This window comes from Pituophis catenifer, unplaced genomic scaffold, assembly GCF_029215685.1.
Source record: "Pituophis catenifer annectens isolate HBS135680 unplaced genomic scaffold, rPitCat1.0.hap2 SCAF_8, whole genome shotgun sequence".
Classification (NCBI taxonomy): Eukaryota; Metazoa; Chordata; class Lepidosauria; order Squamata; family Colubridae; genus Pituophis; species Pituophis catenifer.
The window spans coordinates 71,989,181-72,013,358 of NW_027256888.1; the positions used below are offsets into that span (position 1 = coordinate 71,989,181).

At 36.0% G+C, this 24,178-nt stretch overlaps 1 protein-coding gene across 2 annotated transcripts in view; it reads right to left on the minus strand.

Annotated features, from left to right (window-relative positions):
* CDS1 (CDP-diacylglycerol synthase 1) overlaps positions 1-24,178 on the minus strand; it is a 32,288-nt gene that overhangs the window by 5,706 nt on the left and 2,404 nt on the right. For both annotated transcript variants that reach the window (XM_070948697.1, XM_070948698.1), the window contains exons 2-12: positions 15,911-16,044; positions 15,365-15,461; positions 14,931-15,028; positions 13,955-14,094; positions 11,839-11,897; positions 9,642-9,724; positions 7,571-7,658; positions 4,604-4,672; positions 2,919-3,071; positions 1,584-1,703; positions 230-333 (exon numbers count right to left, since the gene is read on the minus strand). In XM_070948697.1, the coding sequence (XP_070804798.1) occupies positions 230-333; positions 1,584-1,703; positions 2,919-3,071; positions 4,604-4,672; positions 7,571-7,658; positions 9,642-9,724; positions 11,839-11,897; positions 13,955-14,094; positions 14,931-15,028; positions 15,365-15,461; positions 15,911-16,044 (1,145 nt within the window). The remainder of the gene's footprint in view (positions 1-229; positions 334-1,583; positions 1,704-2,918; positions 3,072-4,603; positions 4,673-7,570; positions 7,659-9,641; positions 9,725-11,838; positions 11,898-13,954; positions 14,095-14,930; positions 15,029-15,364; positions 15,462-15,910; positions 16,045-24,178) is intronic.

Sequence of the window (24,178 nt, forward strand, 5' to 3'; positions counted from 1 at the left end):
AGCATCCTATTCTCAGAAGACTTGGGTGCAGAAATGAGGTGCTGGGGAACCACGTGTAGCTTCCTAGTTGTAGTTTATCTCACCTATTTTGGAGTCCATAAGAATGGCTAAATTGGCTTCTTTGCTCTCAACACCACTTGGGCACAGCCCAGCATTTGAGACACGGATGGTACAAAAGCATTGGTATCTTTTCCAACCAACTCTAAAATGACACCTTATGGAAACATACCTTATGAAACTGGTAATATAGACATGTACAAAAGTAGCCATCAAGTACTGACAATCAAAACGATCCATTATTCCACCATGGCCAGGAATAGTATCAGCAAAATCCTTAAAGAGAAAAGGATGTCCTTATATTAAGTATTTGACTACATGGCCCAGTATCCACAGTTAGAACTGTTTAGTAGGACTGTCAATCAATTGAATGTTGTGAAATTCTGATCTGGCAGATCACAACAGACAATCCATAGACAGATTACCTCCAAGTAATAGACATAATATAGACATAATATATATTATAATGTATATATATTTTATATATATATATATGTGTGTGTGTGTGTGTGTGTGTGTGTTTTCTTTTAGCCAGGTTTTTCCTACGTAGCCAAGATTTTTCTACAGCCCTAGCTCAGTAGAGTCACATCCACTCGATTCTGGGCTTTTTCTCTTCTGGCAGCCAGCAGGCCCTATGCTGCCCTATGCTGCTTAGTGAGAGACTTATATAGATCTATTTCTGGCTCATTAGACTCCACTGAGCTAGGGCTGTAGAAAAATCTTGGCTACGTAGGAAAAACCTGGCTAAAAGAAAAACACACATAAAACCTATGAATATATATATGTGTATGTGTATGTGTATGTGTATGTGTATGTAATGTATAATAATATAATATAATATAATATAATATAATATAATATAATATGATATGATATGATATGATATGATATGATATGATATAATATAATATAATATAATATAATAATCAATCATATATAATATTATAATATATAATAATATAATATAGTAATATAGACATAGATGACCTCCAAGGTCCCTTCCAACTCTGTACCGTTACTGACAGGGAACAACAGGGAATTTGCAAAAATAGTGTGTGATGATGTCACTATGCAAATTACATAATTTGTATCAATGCTGTCATTTGCATAATGACATACAAATGACATTATTTTGGATTGACTCGGGCTATTTGCATAATGATGTTTATATGCAAATTACATTATTTTGTATCAATTTATGTCATTTGCATAATGAGGCCATCACACAAAAGGCATAAATTGATACAAGTGGCTTAATCTGCATAATGATCTCATTACCCAAATGACATAAATTGCTATGTTTGCATGCTTTGGTACTGAACAGACATTTGTGAATACAAGACATCTCCTTCCCCTTAAATCATTAAACATTATGAGGTTTCATTGTTGCTATCTTTTAAACTATTGAGTTGAAAGTTAATTATCACTGCAGTAGTCCATTAATCATAGTTTATTATCTTTAGCAACTGAAGACACATTTTTTAAAATTTATGCTTACAAAAAGCCATCCCAGGTTATGTACTCACTTTGATTTTGAAAGCTCTTTTGAATCCACTAGCAAAAAACCCTCCAAATGGCCCAATTAAAGAGGCAAATGTTGACAATGCAAAGCTGTGCATCTGGAATGGGTACAATGTCACAGTTTCCTGCAATAAGACGTAATTGTTAGCTTTTATCAGCATTTATTTGACATTAAGAGAGAAAATCAGTCCTAAATTTAGCATATTAAAGGTTTAAAAGCTTTCAAGCAAAATTAACAACTGAATTGTACAAACAGGAAATAACCTTGGTAGCCATGGTAAAAGTTGGAGTAAAGGTTGGAGATACATATCATCCAGAGAAGTTCATATGATTCTTTTCTTCTGTTATGAAAAGGGTAAAAATGATTCCTCTTTTGAGGCTAACTTAGGCCAGAAGAAGTATGACTTCACCTGAACTATGTTGCTGAATGATTAGGTTTTTTCCTCATCAGCATCATCAAGTTCATATAAATAGTATATGAACTTGATGAAGCTAGCAAAGTAACTGAAGCTCTGTCCAGCAGAAGTGGGATGTGCGTTATCAGGGTCTGGTACCAGAACTATATCTTCCTATTTAAATGAAAGGCACATAATGGGGCATTCTAGTTGCAAGGACGTTCTCAAGGTGGTAGAAAGCCCTTCTTCAACCCAGAGGACAATCCACAGAATAGGTTTCTTTCACATCTTGCTATCCAAGTGCAAAATGGACCTTTCTTTCTGCCTATTCTGCCATAGTGGGTCAAATGAGGTTCTAACCTTCTGCCAAGGGTAGAGGAGTGTCATAAAAGGGGGAGAGGAGTAAAGGTAAAGGTTTCCCTTGTTCAGTCATGTCCAACTCTAGGGGGCAGTGTGCATCTCCGTTTCTTAGCCAAGGGAGCCAACATCGTCTGAAGATACTTCCGTGGTCATGTGGCCAGAAAGATTATACACTGAGGCACACAGAACACTGTTACCTTCCCACTGAATGGTACCTATTTATCTACTCACATCTGCATGCTTTCAAACTGCTAAGTGGGCAGGAGTAATGGGTGCTCACCCCTTTGCATGGTGTCGGGTCTTGAACCCAGAATGACAGCTTTCCAGCTGACAAGCTCACTGTCTTTAACCTCTAAGCCATTGCACTTTTCTTCATAAAAGAAAAACTTAACAGTGATTTTCTTTGAGATATATTCTTGTACCTGTGGGAAACAGGGTGAAAAGCCTGTTCCTAGTATTATTTTATTTGCTCTAACAAACTAACCGGACAGAGAGCTGGGCATTTTAGATACTTTAGGCCTTTTTGTAGCCAATTTTCTGAATGCTTAAGATCTAGCTTTTCTTTAAGGATTTGACTTTGCATACCTTTCTCAGAATAATCTGAAGCAATGATGGTAAGGAGTACTTCTTTAGCTGGAAAAGTTCTGATGGTTCACATTCTGTGACAAACCTGTTAGTTTCACTGTTGTATTCCACAGGACATACAAAGTACTGGTATTGTGCCAGAAGATGAGCAACCTGAAAGGACAATAGATATTCTTAGATATTGCTGATTAAGGACTTCCTGTAGGGTTGAGGTGAAATTATGAGCTTCTCCAAACCTCCATTAAGCCTTTATATCCTCTGAAATTAGGTAAATGGTGGCTGGAAAGAAACCTTAGGAGGAAGGCACACAATGTGACTAGGCTGGCTGGCTAAAACTTGCTACCCTTGATATCTTTTAATTACTACCAAACTATTACTGAACTGTTATTACCAAAATTAAACAAAATGCTCACACATTTGCAATACTCAATGCTAGTCTATACACTAAGGGGAGGCCTTGTCTCCTTCTAAGGCAAAACACAATTCTTAAAAGTAACTCTCCTTTTAGGATTCATATCAGGTTGAATGTCTATAAATCTTGCAACAAGGGAAATCACCCACTTTCTCCCATTGTCCTTTGTACCAATATAAACAACATAAATCTTATTCCATGAGCCACCCAGGAACAGCAAGAACACCTGATGGATTCAGTTTATTATTCAAAACCAGCTGTTCTCCTATATCCCTATTTATAGCTGCAGAACTCCATTTGGTAATATCAAGAACAATATTAAAGATCTGACAATGCATGTCATCCATCTATAAATTATACTGAATTATGTTACTATTGAAAAACGCTATCGTTGCAGATCAGTGTAAAGTAATAATCCCAACCATGTGCTTAAGATAAACTTTTGGTTTCTGACTTGATGCAAATCAGTAAAAATAATTGGGGTCGCTGGCAAAAAGTTAAAGCTGCTTCAGCAGTGATCCACTGCCTATGAAACTGCTTTGAATTACACAAGGTCTTTACATTTTTAAGATTATTTCAATGTCTTTACTATATTGCAGCCTGCTTTTTTTGAAATGTCCCTGCAGTGCTGGGTTTTGAATCTCTTATAAGTTTTACTTATCTTAATGAAACTTTTAATAGTTATATTAGATAGCACTTTATCATAGCAATAGCACTTAGATTTATATACCGCTTCACAGTGCTTTACAGCCTTTTCTAAGTAGTTTACAGAGTCAGGCTATTGCCCCCAACAATCTGGGTCCTCATTTTACCGACCCCGGAAGGATGGAAGGCTGAGTCAACCTTCAGCCTGTTGAGATTCGAACTGCCAAATTGCAGTCAGCCAGCAGAAGTAGCCTGCAGTATTGCACTCTAACCACTGTGCCACCGCAGCTCATAATACATCTTATTTATATCCACAATACCCATCTGAGAGCCATCTCTTCAAAAATGCCTATAAAATAATGTACATACTGTTCAGTTAGATGTGTGTTACTTCTCAGTTTCGACAATGATTTTTATTATGGTGATTACAGATAATTTCTAATATACATAGCATATTAATAACCAACCATTGTAATATCTGCCACTCATAAATTTCAATAAGAGTAGAGCATTAAGTTTTAACTTAGTTTAATGCTACAGATTACCAGCCATTCTAGTCATTTATGCCAATTTCAATATCAGCACCAAATAATACAATGTTATTAAAGAAGATACTGCATCCACTTACAATAAATCCAAATATAACTGTGATAAAGAATCCACCAATGAAGCCTTCCCAGGTCTTTTTGGGAGAGAGCTAATCAAAAAGAGAAAATAAGAAATTAAAAAACAGCAAATGGCTATGTTGACTCATTTACTTTTGTCTAGGTTCCTTCCAAACAACATGAAAATTCAGACAGTTACATCAAAAGGTCACTTATTCCATGAAAGGTGGAACAATCTGTCAAGCGCAGGAAATCCAGGCAGTTAAATATATATATATAGATATATATTATATATCCACAAGTTAAAAAAAAACTTTTAAGAAGATGGGTGAAAGAAATATATTGTATTAGGAATGTAATTGCTAACATAATCAAACAAGTGCACATAACATGCTAAATAAAAATATACAGTGGTGCTTAAAAGTTTGTGAACCCTTTTTAATTTTCAATATTTCTGCATAAATACCACCTGAAATTTGACCTCTTCTCCACACGTTCTAAAACAAGATAAAGAAAATACAATTAAATAAATTATTCAAAAACATTATACTGCATTTATTCAGTTCAGAAAAATTATTCCAAGCTATGTAATAATGTGTAGCAAAAGTACTAAATTTCTAGAATTTTCAGTTCATTTGAAGGGGAAATTAGAGTCAGGTATCTCAATCAATGGGATAATAACCAGATATGAATGTGGGAGGTCCTGCTTTATTTAAAGAACAGAATTCTCTATCAAAATAAGATTGTTACAACACAGGTATGTGGGAGTGTGTTGTGGATTAAAAACAAAGGAGATTTCTGAGGATCTCTGAAAAACACCTGGCGATGTTCACCAGTTAGAAAAGTTTACAGAACTCTATCCAAAGAGTTTGGACTCCACCTGTCTTCTGTCAGGCAGTATGTGTGCAATGGAGGCAGTCTAACACTACGATTATCCTCCTCAGGAGTGTTTGACCCACCAAGATCACCCCAAAAACAAGGCTTGTAATAATCTGGGAGGTCTCCAAGAACCCGGGGATAACATCTAAGGAATTAAAGGCCTCTCATACATTGGCAAATGTTGGTGCTTATGAGACCACTATCAGTAGAATACTGAAGAACAACAGTGTGCATGATGCAGTTGCAAAAAAAAAAAAAAAAACCACTACACTTGAAAAACATCATTGTTGGCCATTACAGTTTGTGAATGAACACATGTATAAGCCAGAAGGCTCTTGGAAGAATGTTCTTTGAACAGACAAGACCAAAACAGAAATTTTTGTCTTGAATGAAAAGTATTATGTTTGTCAAAAGGTAAACACTGTATTCCAGGGTAAGAACCTTATCCCATCTGTGGAATATGGTAGTAGCATAGTTCGGACCTGCTTTACTTCCTCTAGACTAGAATAGCTTGCTATCATTGTTAGAAATTTTATTTCTGAATTGTACTAGCAAATTTTACAGGAAAATGTCAGGGTAACTTTTCATGAACTGAAGCTCAAAAGAAAGTGGGTCATGCAGTAAGACTAAAACACAGAAGTCATATATATAGTTAAAGCAGAAGAAAGTTCTGGATGGGCCAAGTCAAAGTCCTAACCTTAATCTCAAGAGATCTGAGTACCTGAAGCAGCCAGTTAACACGAGGAAGCTAACTGAACTGAATCTGTTCTGTAAAGAGGAATGACTAAAATTTCTCAAAACTGATATGCAGGACTGACCAACTGTTATTGGAAATGTTCAGTTGAAGTTACTGTTGCCCAAGTTTTTAGTTTTAGTTTTATTGAATTTGTATACCGCCCTACTCCCGAAGAACTCAGGGCGGTGAACAGCCATAGAATAAAACAATATAAATACAAAATTTAAAATAGAATAAAACAAATTAAATAATTTGGCTGAACAAATTTAAAACCCCAATACTTTAAAACCAAATTTAAAATTTCCATTTAAAAAGTGGGCACACAATTACTGAAAGCAAAGGCAAATATATAGGTTTGGATAATTTTCCTAAATGATAAAAAACAAGTATAATTTTTTTCATTTGTTTGCTTAATTTATCTAGTTTTAGGACTTGTGTGGAGAATTAATCGTTTTAAGTTGTATTTATGTCAAAATATTGCAAATTCAAAAGGGTTCACAAACTGTTAAGCACCACTGTATTGTATAATTTGAGTAATGATACCTCTAGGAGGGTAATAAGATTTAGTTTTCTAGCAAATCTTAATTTGGGGTGGAATGATGGTAAGAAATAAGAGTGCTTATATTTTTTATAATATACATTTTTTAATTTATTTTAATTTATTTATTTTCAAATTTCTATACCGCCCTTCTCCTTTCGGACTCAGGGCGGTGAACAGCCAAGTAAAACACTTTATATACAAAAGTTAAAATAGATTTAAAATAATTAAATAATTTGGCCCATAATTTAAAACATTTCAATTTAAAACCAATTTCAAATTTTAAAAACCCCATCATAAAATCAGGACAGCCCGGCTAACTGAAAGAGGTAGGTACATATCCCAATCACCTACAAAAATTAGTATTTTTATACACAATCATAATCTCACTGCAACAACTCTGTTTCTACTTTCTGTCACTGTAATATGAAACAATCAGGCATACACAATAACTAGGGATAGAATAAATTAAGCAATTTACAATCCAGTAAAATTATAACAATCAGAAGATAGTTTTATCCAGATAATATGAATGTACTGTATATTAGTTAAACCAAGATTATAATCTGTTAGAAATACAAGCACAAACTATATATTTTATTTTGCACTTTCATTGTCAGAAAAACAATGTCTTTTTCCAATTCTGACGGATTTCTAAAAAAGCTTTATAAGGGATGCCTCTCAAATCATAAAGTATTTCTCAAAACCAGAGGTGATTTCTACAAAGGCTGGATGAGGCAATGGTGTGAGGAACTACTGGCAGTGTTTAAATTTTTTCTCTGAACTACCTTGTAATCAATGTGCAAATTTCAAGCTATGTATTTTTTACTCATTTACCTTAATTAATGGTGTTCTGCCAAAGAAGAATCCACATATATAAGCAGCAATATCGTTGCAAATGACACTTGTAATTGGAACAAGAAACCTGCACAGCAAGGAGGGGGGGAAGTTAAATAATTTAAATTAAAAAACCAGACTGTATTATGACCATAATGTCTTAATCTGTAATTTATACTTCAACAATACTGGTGTCTACTAAATCACTAAGAACTGAACTCAGTTCAAGAGAGTCTGTCATTATCTTTTTGCCAAAGGGAATCTCTATTTCAGAGCAGCTGCTAAGCAAAAAAATGAGGTAGGAATGTTGCTCTGGTTCACGTAAGGAATAATGGTAACCCAAACCAGTTAAACTATTGGTAGTCCTTGACTGATGACCACAATTGAGCCCAAAATTTATGTTGTTAAGTGAGAAATTGGTTAAGTGAGCTTTGTCCCATTTTGCGACTTTTCTTGCCACACTTAGTTAAGTGAATCACTGCAGTTGTTAAGTTAGAAACATGATTGTTAAGTGAATCTGGCTTCCTCATTGACTTGGCTTGTTGGAAGGTTGCAAAAGATGATCACATGATGGCAGGACACTGCAACGTCCTAAATATGAAAAATGGTCAAAAGTCACTTTTTTCAGTGCTGTTGTAACTTCGAGTGATCACTAAATGATCTAAATGTCTTACAACTAAATGTTGTAAGACGAGGACTACCTGTAAAGCCATTGAATTAGGGAGAGTTATTTTCAATAATACCTGGTTGCTAAGCTATATTCATCCATGAGTTTTCAACAAACAGATATTGTATTGCAAGTATCGTTAAACTGAAAAAGCAAGCACTGCTACTATGTTGGTGGGATTTGTGAGGACTTTTTTAGAAAAAGGTGCAGACCAACAAAGAGTGTAGTGTTATCTTTCTTGTTATGTTATACAATAAGCTTACACAACCATGCTCAGTAATGTTATGGTTCAGTTAGCCCTTGCCTTACAACTGTTTGTTTAGTGACTATTTAGAGTAACTATTTAAAGTTACAACAGTGCTGAAAATAGAGACTTATGACTGGTCCTTGCACTTATGACAGTTACAGCATCTCTGTGGTCATGTGATCAAACTTTGAGTATGTATTTATGACAGTTGCAGCATCCCAAGTTCATATGATTGCCATTTGCAAGCTTCCCAACTGGCATCTGACAAGCAAAGTCAATGGAAGAAGCTGGATTCACTTACTGACTGCGTGCGTGATGATTCACTTAACAATCTTGGCCAAAAGGTGGTAAAATTGGACATAACTCACTTAACAATCTCCTTGCTTAACAATGGAAATTCTCAATTGTGGTCGTAAGTCAAGAACTACCTCTACTTATTTACTTCTTAATTTGTCATTTAACCCTTAGCATGAAACCTATACTATGTATCTCTGCATATATTCCCACATACATTATATGCCTAAATCCTAAAGAATCCCATTTGCAGGGGTTTTTTGTCCTCTTAAAAGTATCTCTTTTGACACCTTTTAGCCACCTTGGAGTTAGTTGGCTTCTGTTGCTAGCTGGCGTCCTGCTACTCTCAATTCAACAGTTGTTCTGAAGTGCTGCCAAGGCATAGGCTTTAGTTATCCTTCAACTGGCAATGTGGGGAAAGGAAAGTATGTTACTAGCTGCTGGCTGGCTATAGGCTCTTTGTGTCTTTGGTGGACATGGAGTGGCTGCTGGACTCTACTTTTCCTTTCAAGTATTCCATGGTTATTGGAATTCATGCCCAACCTTGTTTTGAAGCCAGATGATACACTTTATCCTGGCACCTGTTCACCTCTCTTTGCTCTCCTACGAGACAAAAATAATCTTCTAACTCAGACCTACACACACCAGCTGAAAGTTTGATTATCATGACCAATTCTTGTCATTCAGAGGATGAAGGATTTAACTGGGAAACTTTATAGCAATGTTTTCTTGCTGACACAACAGAAAGGTCTCACTTCAAAACCATGGAAAAAACCATTAAAAAACATAATACTCTTTAGAATATAGATACTGGCATAGATATAGATTTATAATAATTCTTGCAAGAATTATTGTTCCCTTACCAGATCATGCCTTCAAACAGATTTTGGATGACAAGATGAGACTGAGTTACAGTGATCAGCAAAGTGACATGAGTCCATGCGAACTGGTAATAGTGTAATAATACAACAATTAGTTACAAAAGCAAAAAACTTTACAAGACAGTTATGAGAAGTGACATCTATAACAATATTTATATCTTCCACTTGGTAATTAAAAATGCAGAAATTAACTTAATATGAATGGCATATAAGGAAAATCATAATGATCAATCTAGATGTATACACAATATAGAATTGGAATATTAAAATGTTAGTGATATATGACATAGTGAAATCATGCTATGTAACTGAAAAATTGTAGACAGGTTCTACAAATTATTAATGCTTAAAATGTGATTTCCACAGAACTAGATAAGTCCTTTCTTAACAATAAATTCAATGTGCTGCCCCTTGTAATATTTGTTATAATGAAGTAACAATCTCAATATAATTAATGCCTGATCAACTAACAAACATAAAAGGTTTAGTTTCCACTTGCATTTTATCCATTTTTGTTAGATTTGACCCAGATCTTTATTAGTTTGATCTAGTGAAAATACTAAAAGAAATGTCTTCTCCAATATAAGCATATAACTTTCAGTTTCTGTTTCTAGAGAATTTTCAAATGCCTAACTTAATTGCAATGGCCATCAGTTAAAAGTCATAAAAAATAAAGGTAAAGGTTCCCCTCGCACATATGTGCTAGTCGTCATTCCTGACTCTAGGGGGCGGTGCTCATCTCCGTTTCAAAGCCAAAGAGCCACGCTGTCCGAAGAAGTCTCCGTGGTCATGTGGCCGGCATGACTAAATGCCAAAGGCGCATGGAACACTGTTACTTTCCCTCCAAAGGTGGTCCCTATTTTGCTATTTGCATTTTTTACGTGCTTTCGAACTGCTAGGTTGGCAGAAGCTGGGACAAGTAACGGGAGCTCACCCCATTACACAGCACTAGGGATTTGAATCGCTGAACTGCCGACCTATCAATCGAAAAGCTCAGCGTCTTAGCCACTGAGCCACCATTAGCTCTAAAAAGGCATGGACTAGACCAGTGATGGCTAACCTTTTTGCCATCGCGTGCCAGGAGAGGGGGGGGACGGGGGAGGGTCGTGCGCGCACATGCCCACGTGCATGTGTGCGCAACCCCCTCCCCCCCCCCGCTCCTGGCACAGGATGGCCTGGTAGGCCGGTTTTTCTTTCTTACCTGGTTCCAGATCCTCTCTGTGTATCTGGGAACGGCGAAAACAGCCTTTCCCACTCCCTTGGAGGCCCTACGGAGGCTGAAAGGGCCCATTTCCCAACTCCCGGTGGGACAGGAAGTGACGTTTTTTGCTGGCCCCAGCCTCCAGAACCTCTCTAGGAGTCTGTAGGAGCCTCTCTAGGAGTCTGTAGGAGCCTCTCTAGGAGTCTCTGGAGGCTGGGGACCGGGAGTGGGGAAATGGGCCCTTTCAGCCTCCATAGGGCCTCCAAGGGAGTGGGAAAGGCTGTTTTCGCCGTTCCCAGATACACAGAGAGGATCTGGAGCCAGGTAAGAAAGAAAAACGGGCCTTCCCCCCCCCCCCCAGGCCCTCCAGAGGCAGGAAACAGCCTGTTTCCCTACTTCTGGTGGGCCCAGAAGGCCCGAAAATCAGCTGGCCGGTGCGCGCATGCACCCCAGAGCTGAGCTGGCGTGCCCACTAATATGGCTCCGTGTGCCACCTGTGGCACGCGTGCCATAGGTTCGCCATCACGGGACTAGACATTGCCATTTAAGATTTTGTGCCTTTGCTCCAAACAAATTTTCAATTTCCCTGAAAAGCAGTGCTATGAGGAGATTTTCCAGGACAGCTCTTGCGTTACTATACAATCACAGGATGCAAACACTGTCAATTTCGCATTTAAATGTTCATTCTGAACTTATTTAGAATACAGTCAGTTTTGCTGACTGAAGTCTACAGAAAATAGGAATCTTTCTCTGTGCTGAAAACATTGTAACAATCTTAGAATTATTGAATAATCAATGTTAGAATCTTCCTATTTTAAGAATCTGGGATTATTTACTACTAAGTCAAATTAAATGTGATGGTGTAAATAATTTTGACTTGTGTCCATGAGTCTTTAAAATTTACTCTATGAACATTTCTATTCCAAAACCAAAGCATGCTTTAAAGAGCAATCAAGATACTCAAAGATTGATACATACCATATAAAACTGTAAACGATAATGTCTCTTCACCAAACTCAATACAAACATACAAAATCCTATACAAAAATAAAAAGACAGGGGTATGTTTTACAGCATTGTTCTCCTTATGCTAAATAAATCATATCAAGCTCATCAGCAAAAGACTGCTGGTTATTAGTTCATTTGTACTGATAAGAGCCCACAATGCAATCTATAAATATTTTTGAATAAATACATTGAATACTGTGTTATTTCCATCATGATGACACACAAGAAATATGTACTTGTGTCATTTCTATCATGATATATATGATGTCACTTGCCACCATCCAAGTTACTTTCCCCTTTGGACATTCATTAGGTCAGTTTACACACTATATAATTTAAGATAAATCACATGATTTGCAGCATGAAAACTGTGAACAAAGATCCCATTTCTCAAGTTCTGTTAATAACATCTGCAAGTGTAATTACTGTATTCTTATTCAAGGAAGTCTTCAAAACACAGTGGCATAAATCGATTTATAATTTATTTTATCTGAAAAGCTAAACTGCGTCAAATACTTCTTTAAAAAAAGTCTTAGCTATTTGGTTAGCTTTGGAGAAAATAATTTTTTAAAAAATCCAATACTCCTAGATTGTTCTTCATCTTAAGCAGTGAGTCAATTAATTAATATTAATTAATGAATTTCTATAAACCATCTTTTGAAACTATAATTTTGGCTGTTATTAAAAATGCAAATTCTATGTAGCATTTATTCTTATCTGTCAATAAAGTTTGCAAATTAACATAAACCTTGATCATCTGTACTCCATGCAAGTTTGAAAGGCACATTAAAGGGCAGCTTCTATCATATATAATCTACTACCCAAAGTGCCCTAGAACACGGATGTCAAACTCAATTTCATTGAGGGCCGCATCAGGGATGTGGTTGACCTCAGGGAGCCGGGTGGGCGTGGCCAACTGGATGGGCATGGCCAACTGGGTGGGCATGCTCAACTGGGTGGGCATGGCCAGCTTGCCACCATTCACTGAGTGTGGCCAACTTGGGGGGGGGCGTGGCCAGCTTGACACCACTCCCCAAACTGCTGGCATCTTTCCTCTTCGCACTGGGTAGACCGGGCCTAAGCCACGCTGGCCCGATGTTTCCTCTTCGCATTGGGTAGACTGGGCCGAAGCGACATGGGCTGGCCCCTTAAATTTCCAGGACAGCTCCACAGGCCAAATGTGGCCAGCGAGTCTTGTGTTTGACACCCCTGAATCTCTGCAACTACTAATACACATTACATTTATAAGGCAAGAATGCAATTTTTGAAAACATGTTTGAAAACATAATTCTGCCTGTTATGTGATCCAGAGAATTTCTTCTTCCTTGAAAACGTTACCACTCTTGCTACCTAAACACAGCTTGAAATTAAATGGAGGGGAAACTGAAGAAACCTGACAAACAGTTGTCCTGACATGTTTCAGTGTGTTTTATTCTTCAAAAACCATATAAAATATATAACAGAAAAAAAAAACTATTATTTACTTCTTTTATTATTAGAATGCTACTGCTAAATACATGCTCTCAGGACTAAACAAAGATTGCCATGTCTTTTCTGATCCATACTCCCAATATCAGAGCTAATCTACAGTTTCCTTAAGAACAGATGACAGAACGAGTATCAAAAATGATTTGATAGGTCTACAATATTCACTGTAACTCTTGGATATGTATTTTAGATTCTTTTCTTTTTAACCTTCAAAGGCTATGGAGCTATGCCAAGTATTCAAAGTGTGTTTCACAAAGCATGTTGGTGCAAACAAAGAGAATCTCCTTAAAGACCGAGACATTCTCCAGAAAGCCTTGTGAAAGCAGTTGCAAAAGCTCTTTTGAATTTTCTTCCAGCAAAACATTTTACGTCCACATGCATGCAGAAATGTCCTCGGAAAACCCCCACTGCCATTGCTTATGGCAACTTACTTTGCAACAAGTTGCTACGAATGTTCTCCATTGTCCTAATAAATTTATTAAGGCCATATACAAGGATAATATTTTGTATTTTGAAGGAGAATACCAAAGGTAGAAGGTTCAACAAGTTATATCAAAGCATGCAAAATACATTGACTACTGACAAGCTTTATTCTTACCTGCCAGATAAAGTGTAAAAGATATAAATCGATGGTAGCGAATTAGGAATTGAAGTTGTTCTCGTCTCTGAACAAAAGTAGCAAAGTAATCTGCTACTGTCTCACCATAAAAGAAATAGTTCACACATAACAAGAAGTACCTGTAACATACATTATAGATTAATTACTTTGTGAGATATGAGCTACGAAGTTTATTATATTTTATTTTACATTCTTGGTACATATAATTTAAAATGATAGAATCAAAATATTCACTCAGTTCAATCCAAAAAATTACCAATATTCCAATACTTTAAAATAAACCATACAACTGATAGACTCACAAAGGAATTACAAAACAGAGAGGAACATGACTATTATCTAGTATGGGGAAAGTGGTATGTCTGGTTGGAAAATAAGAAAGGGATAAAAGATTAGGAAATAAAGAAAACGACCAAATATAGAAAGAGGAATGTTACACATATATAGGTCAATCAAGAATTGTAAAGATAGACAGAAAAGATAGACCAAACAAGGTGGAGTCAAATTGTAAATGAAATTATATAATACAGTTGCGATAAATTGGACATGTATGTAAATTTATGTTTATATATTTATATGTTTTGTGTGTTTTACTGTTTGTTTGGTTTGTATTTATAAATAAAAAACCTTTAAAAAACATACAACTGATGGAGGGTTATCTAAAATAGACGTATTTTGCACTAGGAAGAATACAAGTATTTAAATTAGTGTTATTTGATAAGTATTTATAATTTGGACACCTTATTAATTCAATTAAGTTGAGCTGATCCCACTGTTGTGGGGGTCTCAAGAGTTCACTTTAAACGCATTCGGAATGGAAGCATCACACAAAGCCAGCGGCTGGAAGCAGAATCATTAAATCCTAGGTTGATATTTTTCTTAGAAAGCAACCATGATAAAAAAAACGAAATTTGAAATCAGAACTAACATTTTTAAAAATCCAGTTGTTACTTACCAGCTTAATGTTCTAAACCATGGTAGGTCGTAAGAGCGATATACTCTGTAACCTATAGTGATGATTTCATGAAAGCACTTGACTTGAATGGTTAAGACCTGAAATAACAGAAAGGGGTAACAGAAGTTCTAATATCAGGTTTTCTAGTGGCATGAGAGATTATAAAATATTCACATACTGTCATTTCTAGAATTTGTACAAGTCAGTTTGTCTTAACTAAATGACACTGAATTGTCATTCTGCTGATATAACTAGAGAAGCATATTATTCTAATAAAACCCCAGGAATTCTGAAAATTGCCCATTTATTGTAACATTGCAAGGCACCTCTATGTGCATGAACATCTTCATTCATTCTTGTTACAATTAAACCTTGGATTCTGACTTTTATAGTTCCACCTAGAATTACATGAAATGTTGAGATGTAAAACTTACAAGCAGCATCAGCATAAATGATCCCATGTATATAATGAGGGAGAAACCTGAAATCATTGCTAAAGTTAAAATTCCACGAATCCACCAGTTCTTCCATCTGAAAAAAGCAAATATACAAGTTGATTTTACAAGCTCTTATAATCAGAGAAAATGTTTAGTTAATCAATAACATTATGAACAATGAAGTTTTGAATACAGGAATTTCTTAAAAATAAATTCAACTTTCATATGAGAACTCACAACATATCAGAAATAGGTCTACTTGTACTCAATGATCTTAGTTCTAAGGAAATAACCACACAGGATTCAAGCGCTTATTCTGTTAGTAAGATACATATGTGAAGTACAATACAATAAAACTACAATGTATTAGAAAAGTTTAACCCACTCAATATTTGTACATAAATGAGTGGTCTGAACTTTGTTAACGTGTCCACTTCCATTTAAATGGTTGCTGAAGACCCTTCTAAACAGCTCTTTGCATATAGTCTGTGACAAATATTAATTTTAAGTTAATATCACTCCAGGTACATCTGTCCCTCATACCTGGAAGATAAGCCAGAAAGAGCCTTTTTAAAAATTTCTGGAGTGCTGTCTGTTGCTGGGACAACTTCAGGAACTTCTGAATCATTTCTGAGGTCCAGTTCTCCAAATTTTTCATTTTCATCTTCATCTATATCCTAAAACACAAAGTTCAAGACGGAAACACAATATTTAGCAATTTAAGCACAAAAACATACCAGAATTTTAATTAAAACAACCAAATAAAACTGTAAGTATACACTAACATAGCTGCTTTACTCAAAAAAACCCCAGAAAGGATGCAGTTAGATATCCAAACTATTTAAACTAAGATATGTAATGCTGTTTTTTTTTTTTATCATTTGGAGACCGACTATAGCAGTTTCAGTATAAAACCTTAACTGGTCATTTTTATTATTATTATTATTTTTTATTCTGGCTGTTCACCGCCCTGAGTCCTGCTGGAGAAGGGCGGTATACAAATTAAAACAAATAAACAAATAAATAAATAAATAGAATTAGGCTTTCTGGAACCTGGGATTTTGTATATACAGTACATCCTTGACCCCATTAACATATAGTTGTGAGATTTACTATGGGAATCAGTAAGGTAACACATTAGACACAGTAATAGCCTGTGCTATTTTAATACTGTTAAGAATAAAAAGAATATGAATATCTTGTTGGACAACTTTAAAAATTCTCTCAAAGCACGTTTTTAAGGCTTCACACATCTGTTCTTATTTCTAAATACATAAATACTTCTTTCAATAAAGCAGCTAAAAGAAGTTAATAAAAGTGAATATTAGGTTGCTACTGTGGCATGTCCAAATGTTCTAACAAGCAACCATTCCTCTTTTATTTATTTCTTCATTCAGTGATTTTTCTAAGATGTATCATTCCCAATGGATTGTGGGCAATGAAAAACATAACAGTAATATAGTTAAAACAAATAACTAAAATAGTAAAATCGTATTGAAAAGTACCAAACCAAATCAAAAGGCAACATGGCCCTTTTGTTCAGCTTGAGCCAATGGCATAATACAATAAAACTGTTTAACTTGCTTACTCTGTAAATGTGTTCCTAAATTACCATGTTAGAAACAAAATGTTCACATTTAAAATGATCATACATATCAAAACTGAACATACATCTCAGGTACAGTTTTAATCAACAACCAAAAAAAAACCTTTGAAAATAAATTGGCATGTTTGTTAAATCAAATCTATTAATTTCTTCAAAAATAGCTTGAGCTATATTTGCAAGCAAAGAATAAGTCACATGGTTTATCAATAAACTAATAATGGTGTTTTAAGTACTGAGATTGTTACCCTGAAATTCCAGAAGATTTCCTTAAATTGAAGAAAAATAAAGAAATTTATATTTCATTAATCTGTTGTACTTATGCAAAATATGTAATTTTGAACTGAATTACATGTGTCCTTTTGAGATCTGTATACTCCATAAGCCATGGTTTCTAATAAACGTAGCAATATTTACATAATTCCACTCTTATAATGTACTAATCAATCCAGGATCTGTTAGGTCAAAAGTTTAGAGATATTTCCTTACCTAAATATAAAAACAGAATGATCATGGGCAGGCAAAGAGCAGTGGGAACAGGAACAACTTCCAGCTTCCCACTGACTTTCCTTGTAGGAAGCTGGCAGGGAGTGTTGGAAATGAATATTATGTGATTGTGACTGATCGTGGCGGCGCAAAGCACTAAAGCAGTCACAACTTTGCCAAATTTCAATTTCACATTAGTCATGAGTCCCAGATTTTTGACAAATTCTCTAAATTAGCCCATTTGAGCTATGTTGATTCAGAAAGTTGTCTTATGATGCACTGTTTCTAATTGATTACAAAAAATCAAACAGACATCAAACAGAATTTTATCGGTATATAGATGTACTAAAGTTTACATCCCAACCCAAATCACACTCTCCCAGTGCTTTTATCAAAACAAATAAAGTTATTTCTGGATGCACACAGTCCAAATGGTGAATCATCATGCTAAAATGTTTGAATCGGCATACCTCAAATCCCCTAAATTAAAGAATGAGTACAAAATCTGGAAGTCATTACTTCTGTGTAATTGAAATTTTAAGGATCTTCACACCACTTGTATTTGCAAAGCTGTGACTGCTGTAGCATTGCCATAAGCACATGATCATCACTTCTGGCACTCCCTGCCAGCTTCCTACAAGCAAAATCAGTGGAGAAGCTGGCAGGAATTCAAAATTCAGAAGTTGATCCTGCTCCCATTGGGGTTTTTTTTACCCATCCATAGTTATTCTGTTTATTGGTTAGGTAAGGAAATATCTCTGAAAGGATGACCTAACAGGTGGTTGTCTAGTAACTAACTAATGTAATTAGTACTACCGGTATTAATAGCAATTTAGAAATAGTTAAGAGCACAGAATAAATGGAGATGAGAAAATTTAAATGTTGCCCTAGAGCTGCATAGCACTCAAGGAAGCATCATTAGATATGTATCACTGAAAAGAATGTTTGATTAGATGCACTACTGGTTTCCTTGCATGAAATAAAAAGATTAAAATGAACTCATCAGTGTCACTTTCCAGCTAAAGGGGTATTGTTGCGAGCATCTTGGAGGAGACACATTAGGTAACCATAGAAGTGGGTAAAGAAGGATTCTGTACATCCTTTCATTTTTGCTAATTGACATTATGGGAGTAATTCATTCTCTTGATTAGTTGGAGTACCAGTTGCAATAATAGTATTAAACTATAACAGAAAACCATGAAATCTTAATAGGTGATATCCATAATTGAATGCAACTAATGTCACATTCATTCTAGCACAAAATAACACATCTGTTCACTGAAGTACAGTGCTTTCCCCATTACAGGTAATCCTCAATTTAACAACGGTTCATTTAGTGACCGAACCTACAACAGCACTGAAAAAAATGACATGACTATTTTTCATATTTACAACCATTATAGCATCCCCATGGTCATGGGTTCAAAATTCAGACACTTGGCAACTGATTCACATTCATGACAGCTGACAGGGGTCATGTGATCACCTTTTGCAACCTTCTAACAAGCAAAGTCAATGGGGAAATCAGATTCACTTAACAATCATATCATTATCTTAACAACTGTAGTGATTCACTTAATTGTGGCAAGACAGGTCATAAAATGAGGCAAAACTCACTTAACTAATGTCTCATTTAGCAAAAGAAATGTTGGGCTCAATTGTGATCATAAGTCAAGGACTACCTGTGCTGAGTTAGTATCATTCTCTTACCCTTCAGATGGTAATAAACTATGCCTATATTCTTTCTCCACTGTCAATCCCTAATTCTCTCTGCTCCCTTGCAGCTTAATAGTACTGTCCTTCTTATGCATCTGCAGCATTAACAAAGCTATTAATTTACCTTTCTGACTTTGCTGTCCTTCTTTTGAGCATTCCCAGACAGAGGAAAATATCTCCCAATCACGACATTAATGGAGTGGGATGGGATTTGGCATCTGAAGTTTGGTATCTCTTAGCTTCTGAATCCTTTCTCTTGACTAATAAAAGCTAAACACTGAGAAGGTGGCTGGGATTATCACGGAAACTGAATCACATAAGCACAATCATAATCCTATGCATATGCAAGGCACAAAAATCTTCTAGTTCCAAGATCAAGCAGGACTATTTTATTATCATTTCAATGTAGTACAATTTTAACACTGTCCAAAGCTTGTACCCCTCTGGAACCATGCCTGAGTGCAAAATAAGACAGGAGACGATGGTTATATATTTATGCATATGTTTGCATTATAGACCAATGGCCTGACTAAACAAAAGGGGTTTTACAGAAGTAAAAAAACTTTCATCTCTGCTTTTTTTCTATCTCCTCTATACTGAAAATACAAAGAATGGCACAAAAGTAGTTAACAGAGGACAAAAAGAAATGAGAAGATAAACAGATCAGTCTCAAACTACCAAGATTTATCCAACAGACCTCAGCTGCGAGAGACGCTTGAATTTGTCACCAACTAAATGGATTGAAAAGTGCATCAGATGTATACAATTTGCAAATGTCACTGGTCACTGTCAGTTTAAGGGGGAAAACATTATTTTACTATAAGTTAAGACAATTTAAGCCTGTCTGACTCCTGGGTTGAGGAAGATATAAAGGAAAATTACAAAAAAGACATTGCCAAGGTACTACAATTAGATGCAAGTATGGAAAGTCCTTGTATATATATTATCTCAAACAGAAGTATCCTAACATCTCAAATATCTTCACTCCGCAAATCAGCACCACAATTCAAACTAAAAGGTCATTCATAAAGGTTGGGGGAACTTTTAAGAGGTGTTGTAACAGGAAGAAGAAATGTAAAGGGCTCTATAGATCTTACCTAATTCACAGTAGATGGAAAACTTAAATAAAACATAGCTTATTTATCTAGACCACGCTAGACCAATGAACAATGAAAGTTCATTGATGGAACTGATTTTAAAATAAACATAGCAATTCTGGATTCATCAATATAATCCTTCCTATAGTTTTACATGCTTTGTAATATAATACAATTGTAATGATCATGCATTCAGAAAGTTTTCAATCAGTATGGGCTACTTGCTCTAATATATGCCGGTGAAAAATAGACACTCACAATCAATACAAAAGCTAAGGGTGGTGCAAAGAGCCATGGAAAGTTCCATGCTTGGCATTACAAAACAAGATAGAAAGACCTGTACATGGACTAGAGAACAAACTAAAGTATACAATATCATCAAGAGAGTAAAAGAATTGAAGTGGAAATGGGCTGGTCGTATAGCAAGAAGAACTGATGGCAGGTGGTCTAAGGCAGTCATAGAATGGATCCCACTTGATAAAAGTGTCCACGAAAGAGACCTAAAACAAGATGGATCGATGACATCAGCAAGTATTGCTGGCCCAACTGGCAAAAGAAAGCTCAGGACCATATTGGTTGGAAACATATGGAAGAGGCCTTCTTCCTGCAGTGGATAGACAATGGCTAAAATGATGATGATCATGCAACCATTATCATTTACACCAACAAGTCTATTTCAGAAACTCAATGACACTTTGGAAGCTTGTTATCACCATAAACCACTCTGATCTGACAACTTGACTGAAGATATACTTGTGATATATACTAGATTACATTTTCAGAATGTCATGGTCCAAGAGACTTAGACAGCAGCAATAGTTGAAGAATAGTTGAACTAGGGGAGATCTGATTTCTCATCCATTTAAAAAATAAGTCTGTACAATAAAACTTAATACATCAGGAAGAATAGTAGACTAGCACTTCAGTTATAATTCTGTAAGGACAGCAATTTAAAATATATCTAAAATATTTATATCGTAATCTATGCCTAGACAATAGACCACTAAAGCAGTATATAATTAAAAGATACCAAACCATTTGTTAGATTTAATTGTGAGACAATAGTGGTGGTATGGCAACAAAGCTATCCACTCCCTAGTGATAATGTACAAAATAATACTAGTGTCATTTCAATGGCTATAGAGGTACATAGCTCTTATGAATCCAAACTGCTTGCATCTTACTGCAACCAAAGGTGAAACAATTCAAAGGCTTAACTATGCTCAGTTGCTTAGTTAAGTTAGTTGATAAGAAACAGTATTGCATAAGGAGCCCACATCTTACCTCAAAATAATATACCGTATTTTTCAGACTATAAGACGCACCTAAATTTACAGGAGGAAAACAAGAAAAAAACAGTTTTTGGCCTCTGCGCGTTGCATTTTTGCCCTCCCCAGCCCCCAGAAGTACTCTGCAGTGCTCCGCACAGCCCATTTTCGCCACAAAAATGGGCCGTGCAGAGCACTGCAGAGTGCTTCTGGGGACCTGGGAAGGCGAAAACGTAATGCACGGAGGGCTTGGGAGCCCAAAAATGGAGCACTGCAAAGTGCTTCTAGGGGCCAGGGAGGGTGAAAAGGCGATGCACAGAGGGTTCAGGAGGCCAAAAATGCCTATATTCGGCCTATAAGATGCACCTAAATTTTCACCCACTTTTAGGGAGGGAAAAGGTGCATCTTCATACTCCGAAAAATATTGTATTTATAGATTCTAGTTCATATTAAAAAGTAGCATAGGATCTCTCCATCCTCCATTACTTTTTATATATTGTAGTAATAAAATTGCCAAAGAATAATTATTCATCTATATTCACATCTAATCCCTATTATAAGAATGCTGCAATTCATTAGACTATATAATACTTCTTAAACATTTAAAACTTACTGTGATAATTAAATAATGAAGCTTACTTTATTTTATATAATGATAGTTTTATTTTTTTTCTTTTTAGGCAACAGAACCATACATAATTGTGAAAGTGTATGATGCTCTTTTTAAAAAAATGTCTATTCAAATATCACTATATAACAAATTTTAATTTAGTTTTTGTTCCTGGGTACAAAGTGTTTTTTCCCAATTCCTTTTGCCTCAAATAAATAGAAAATAGTTACTGTTCCACAAAAACTTGCTTCTGTGGTCAGAACAATATTTTGAAATTTATGTGTTTTTGTGAACATTCTCAATTCATATTCAATGCTGAGTAGACCTCCAGAATATTCTGGAACTGTGGGAACTGTCCAAAAGTTTCTAGAAGTGGCTGAAATTTTCTAGAACTTTCTGGGACTATCCAGTAGTATCCATAGAAGTATAAAAGTAAAGGTGCCTTAAACCAACATTTTTAATTTGTCTAATTGCTGAGTAAGAGAACAGTAAATAGCAATATTTGATTTAGATAGCATCAAGAAGTTGTTTGCATCCAGCAGATGCAGTTTGCTACTTGTGTGGACAATTTATCAAAACAAGAATGATAAAGTACTCTGTAAAAGTGTCTGTTAAGATGTGTGAGACTTACAAATCAAACTTTGGAATGCTTGTCGGGGATCAAGACAAGCCTTGGATACCTCATTTCACTGCAAATACTGCAACTAAACTCTTGAAGGTAAGGTGAACAATTGCTCCTCACTAGATGGAATTTCAGTGAATTATTAGTTTAAAAGAGTTGCAATTAAGAAATTTTTCACTATTTTCAATGTTTTAGGAAAATACAAACTACAATATATATTTTATGCCCTATAACTATATCTTACACAAAATTAGGTAGTGTGAAATATCTTTTTTTTTAAAAAAGTTATATAATTCTGCTATGTTTATAGGCTGATACAAGGGAGAAAAGAGAGCTGTGAAGTTTGCTATTCCAAGAATTTGGTGGACCATTCAAATAACTGTTACTTCTACATAGTGCATCCTTCCAAATATCGAACTGGCAGAGCGCGCCTCCTATCATGTATGCAGATATTCCTCCACCCATCGCCCCAGTACTGCACTGCCCTGAGCTCCCCATTCCCACCCCTCCAGAGAGGGATCAGCCATTTTCAGAAGTGAGAAACAAGTCAGACAGCAAATCTGTATTGCAGATACAGATGAAAATTTCACCGATGCGGCTGAGGAGAGAAAGCCGTACTTTCCCAACCAGAAAGTCCTCAACAATCTGATCATAGACCTTGGTCTTACCAAATCCCATGCTGAGCTTCTGACATCTAGGCTCAAAGGGTGGAACTAGTTGGATGAAAGTGTGCAAGTCACAGATAAAAGTGTTTTTCCAACTTCTTCAGTTGGCAAGATGGGCTGTGCTTCTGCAACAATGTGGCCAGTCTATTTGAGGCTATAGGAATCACCTGCAACCTAAGTAAAGGCCGCCATATTCATCCAGGAGCCTCAAAGCCTTGTTGCTTCATAACAGGAAAAAGTACCAATCTCTCCCTATGGCTCACTCTGTGCATCTCAAAGAGGACTACACCAGCGTCAAGATGTTGCTGAAGGCCTTGAAGTATGATGATTATGGCTTGGAGATCATTGGAGACTTCAAAATTGTGTCATTCCTGATGGGCCTCCAAGGCAGTTTCACAAAGTTTTCTTGTTTTCTTTGCCTCTGGGAAGCCGGGACACTAAGGCACACTATCACAAAAGGGACTGGCCACAGTGGACCAAGTTCTCCGTAGGAAAACAACATAATGTGGGAACCACTGGTAGAACCTCAGAAGATGCTGATGCCACCACTGCACATCAAGTTGTCACAGCTCTAGACGAGCTCTAGACAAGGAGTCAGCAGCTTTCAAGTACCTCCAAGATCTCTTTCCACAGCTGTCAGAGGCAAAGGTTAAAACAGGTATCTTCGCTGGACCACAGATAAAGAAGATCAGAGAGTGCGACGAATTCGCCAAGAAGCTGAACAGAAAGCGGCTTGGAACTATT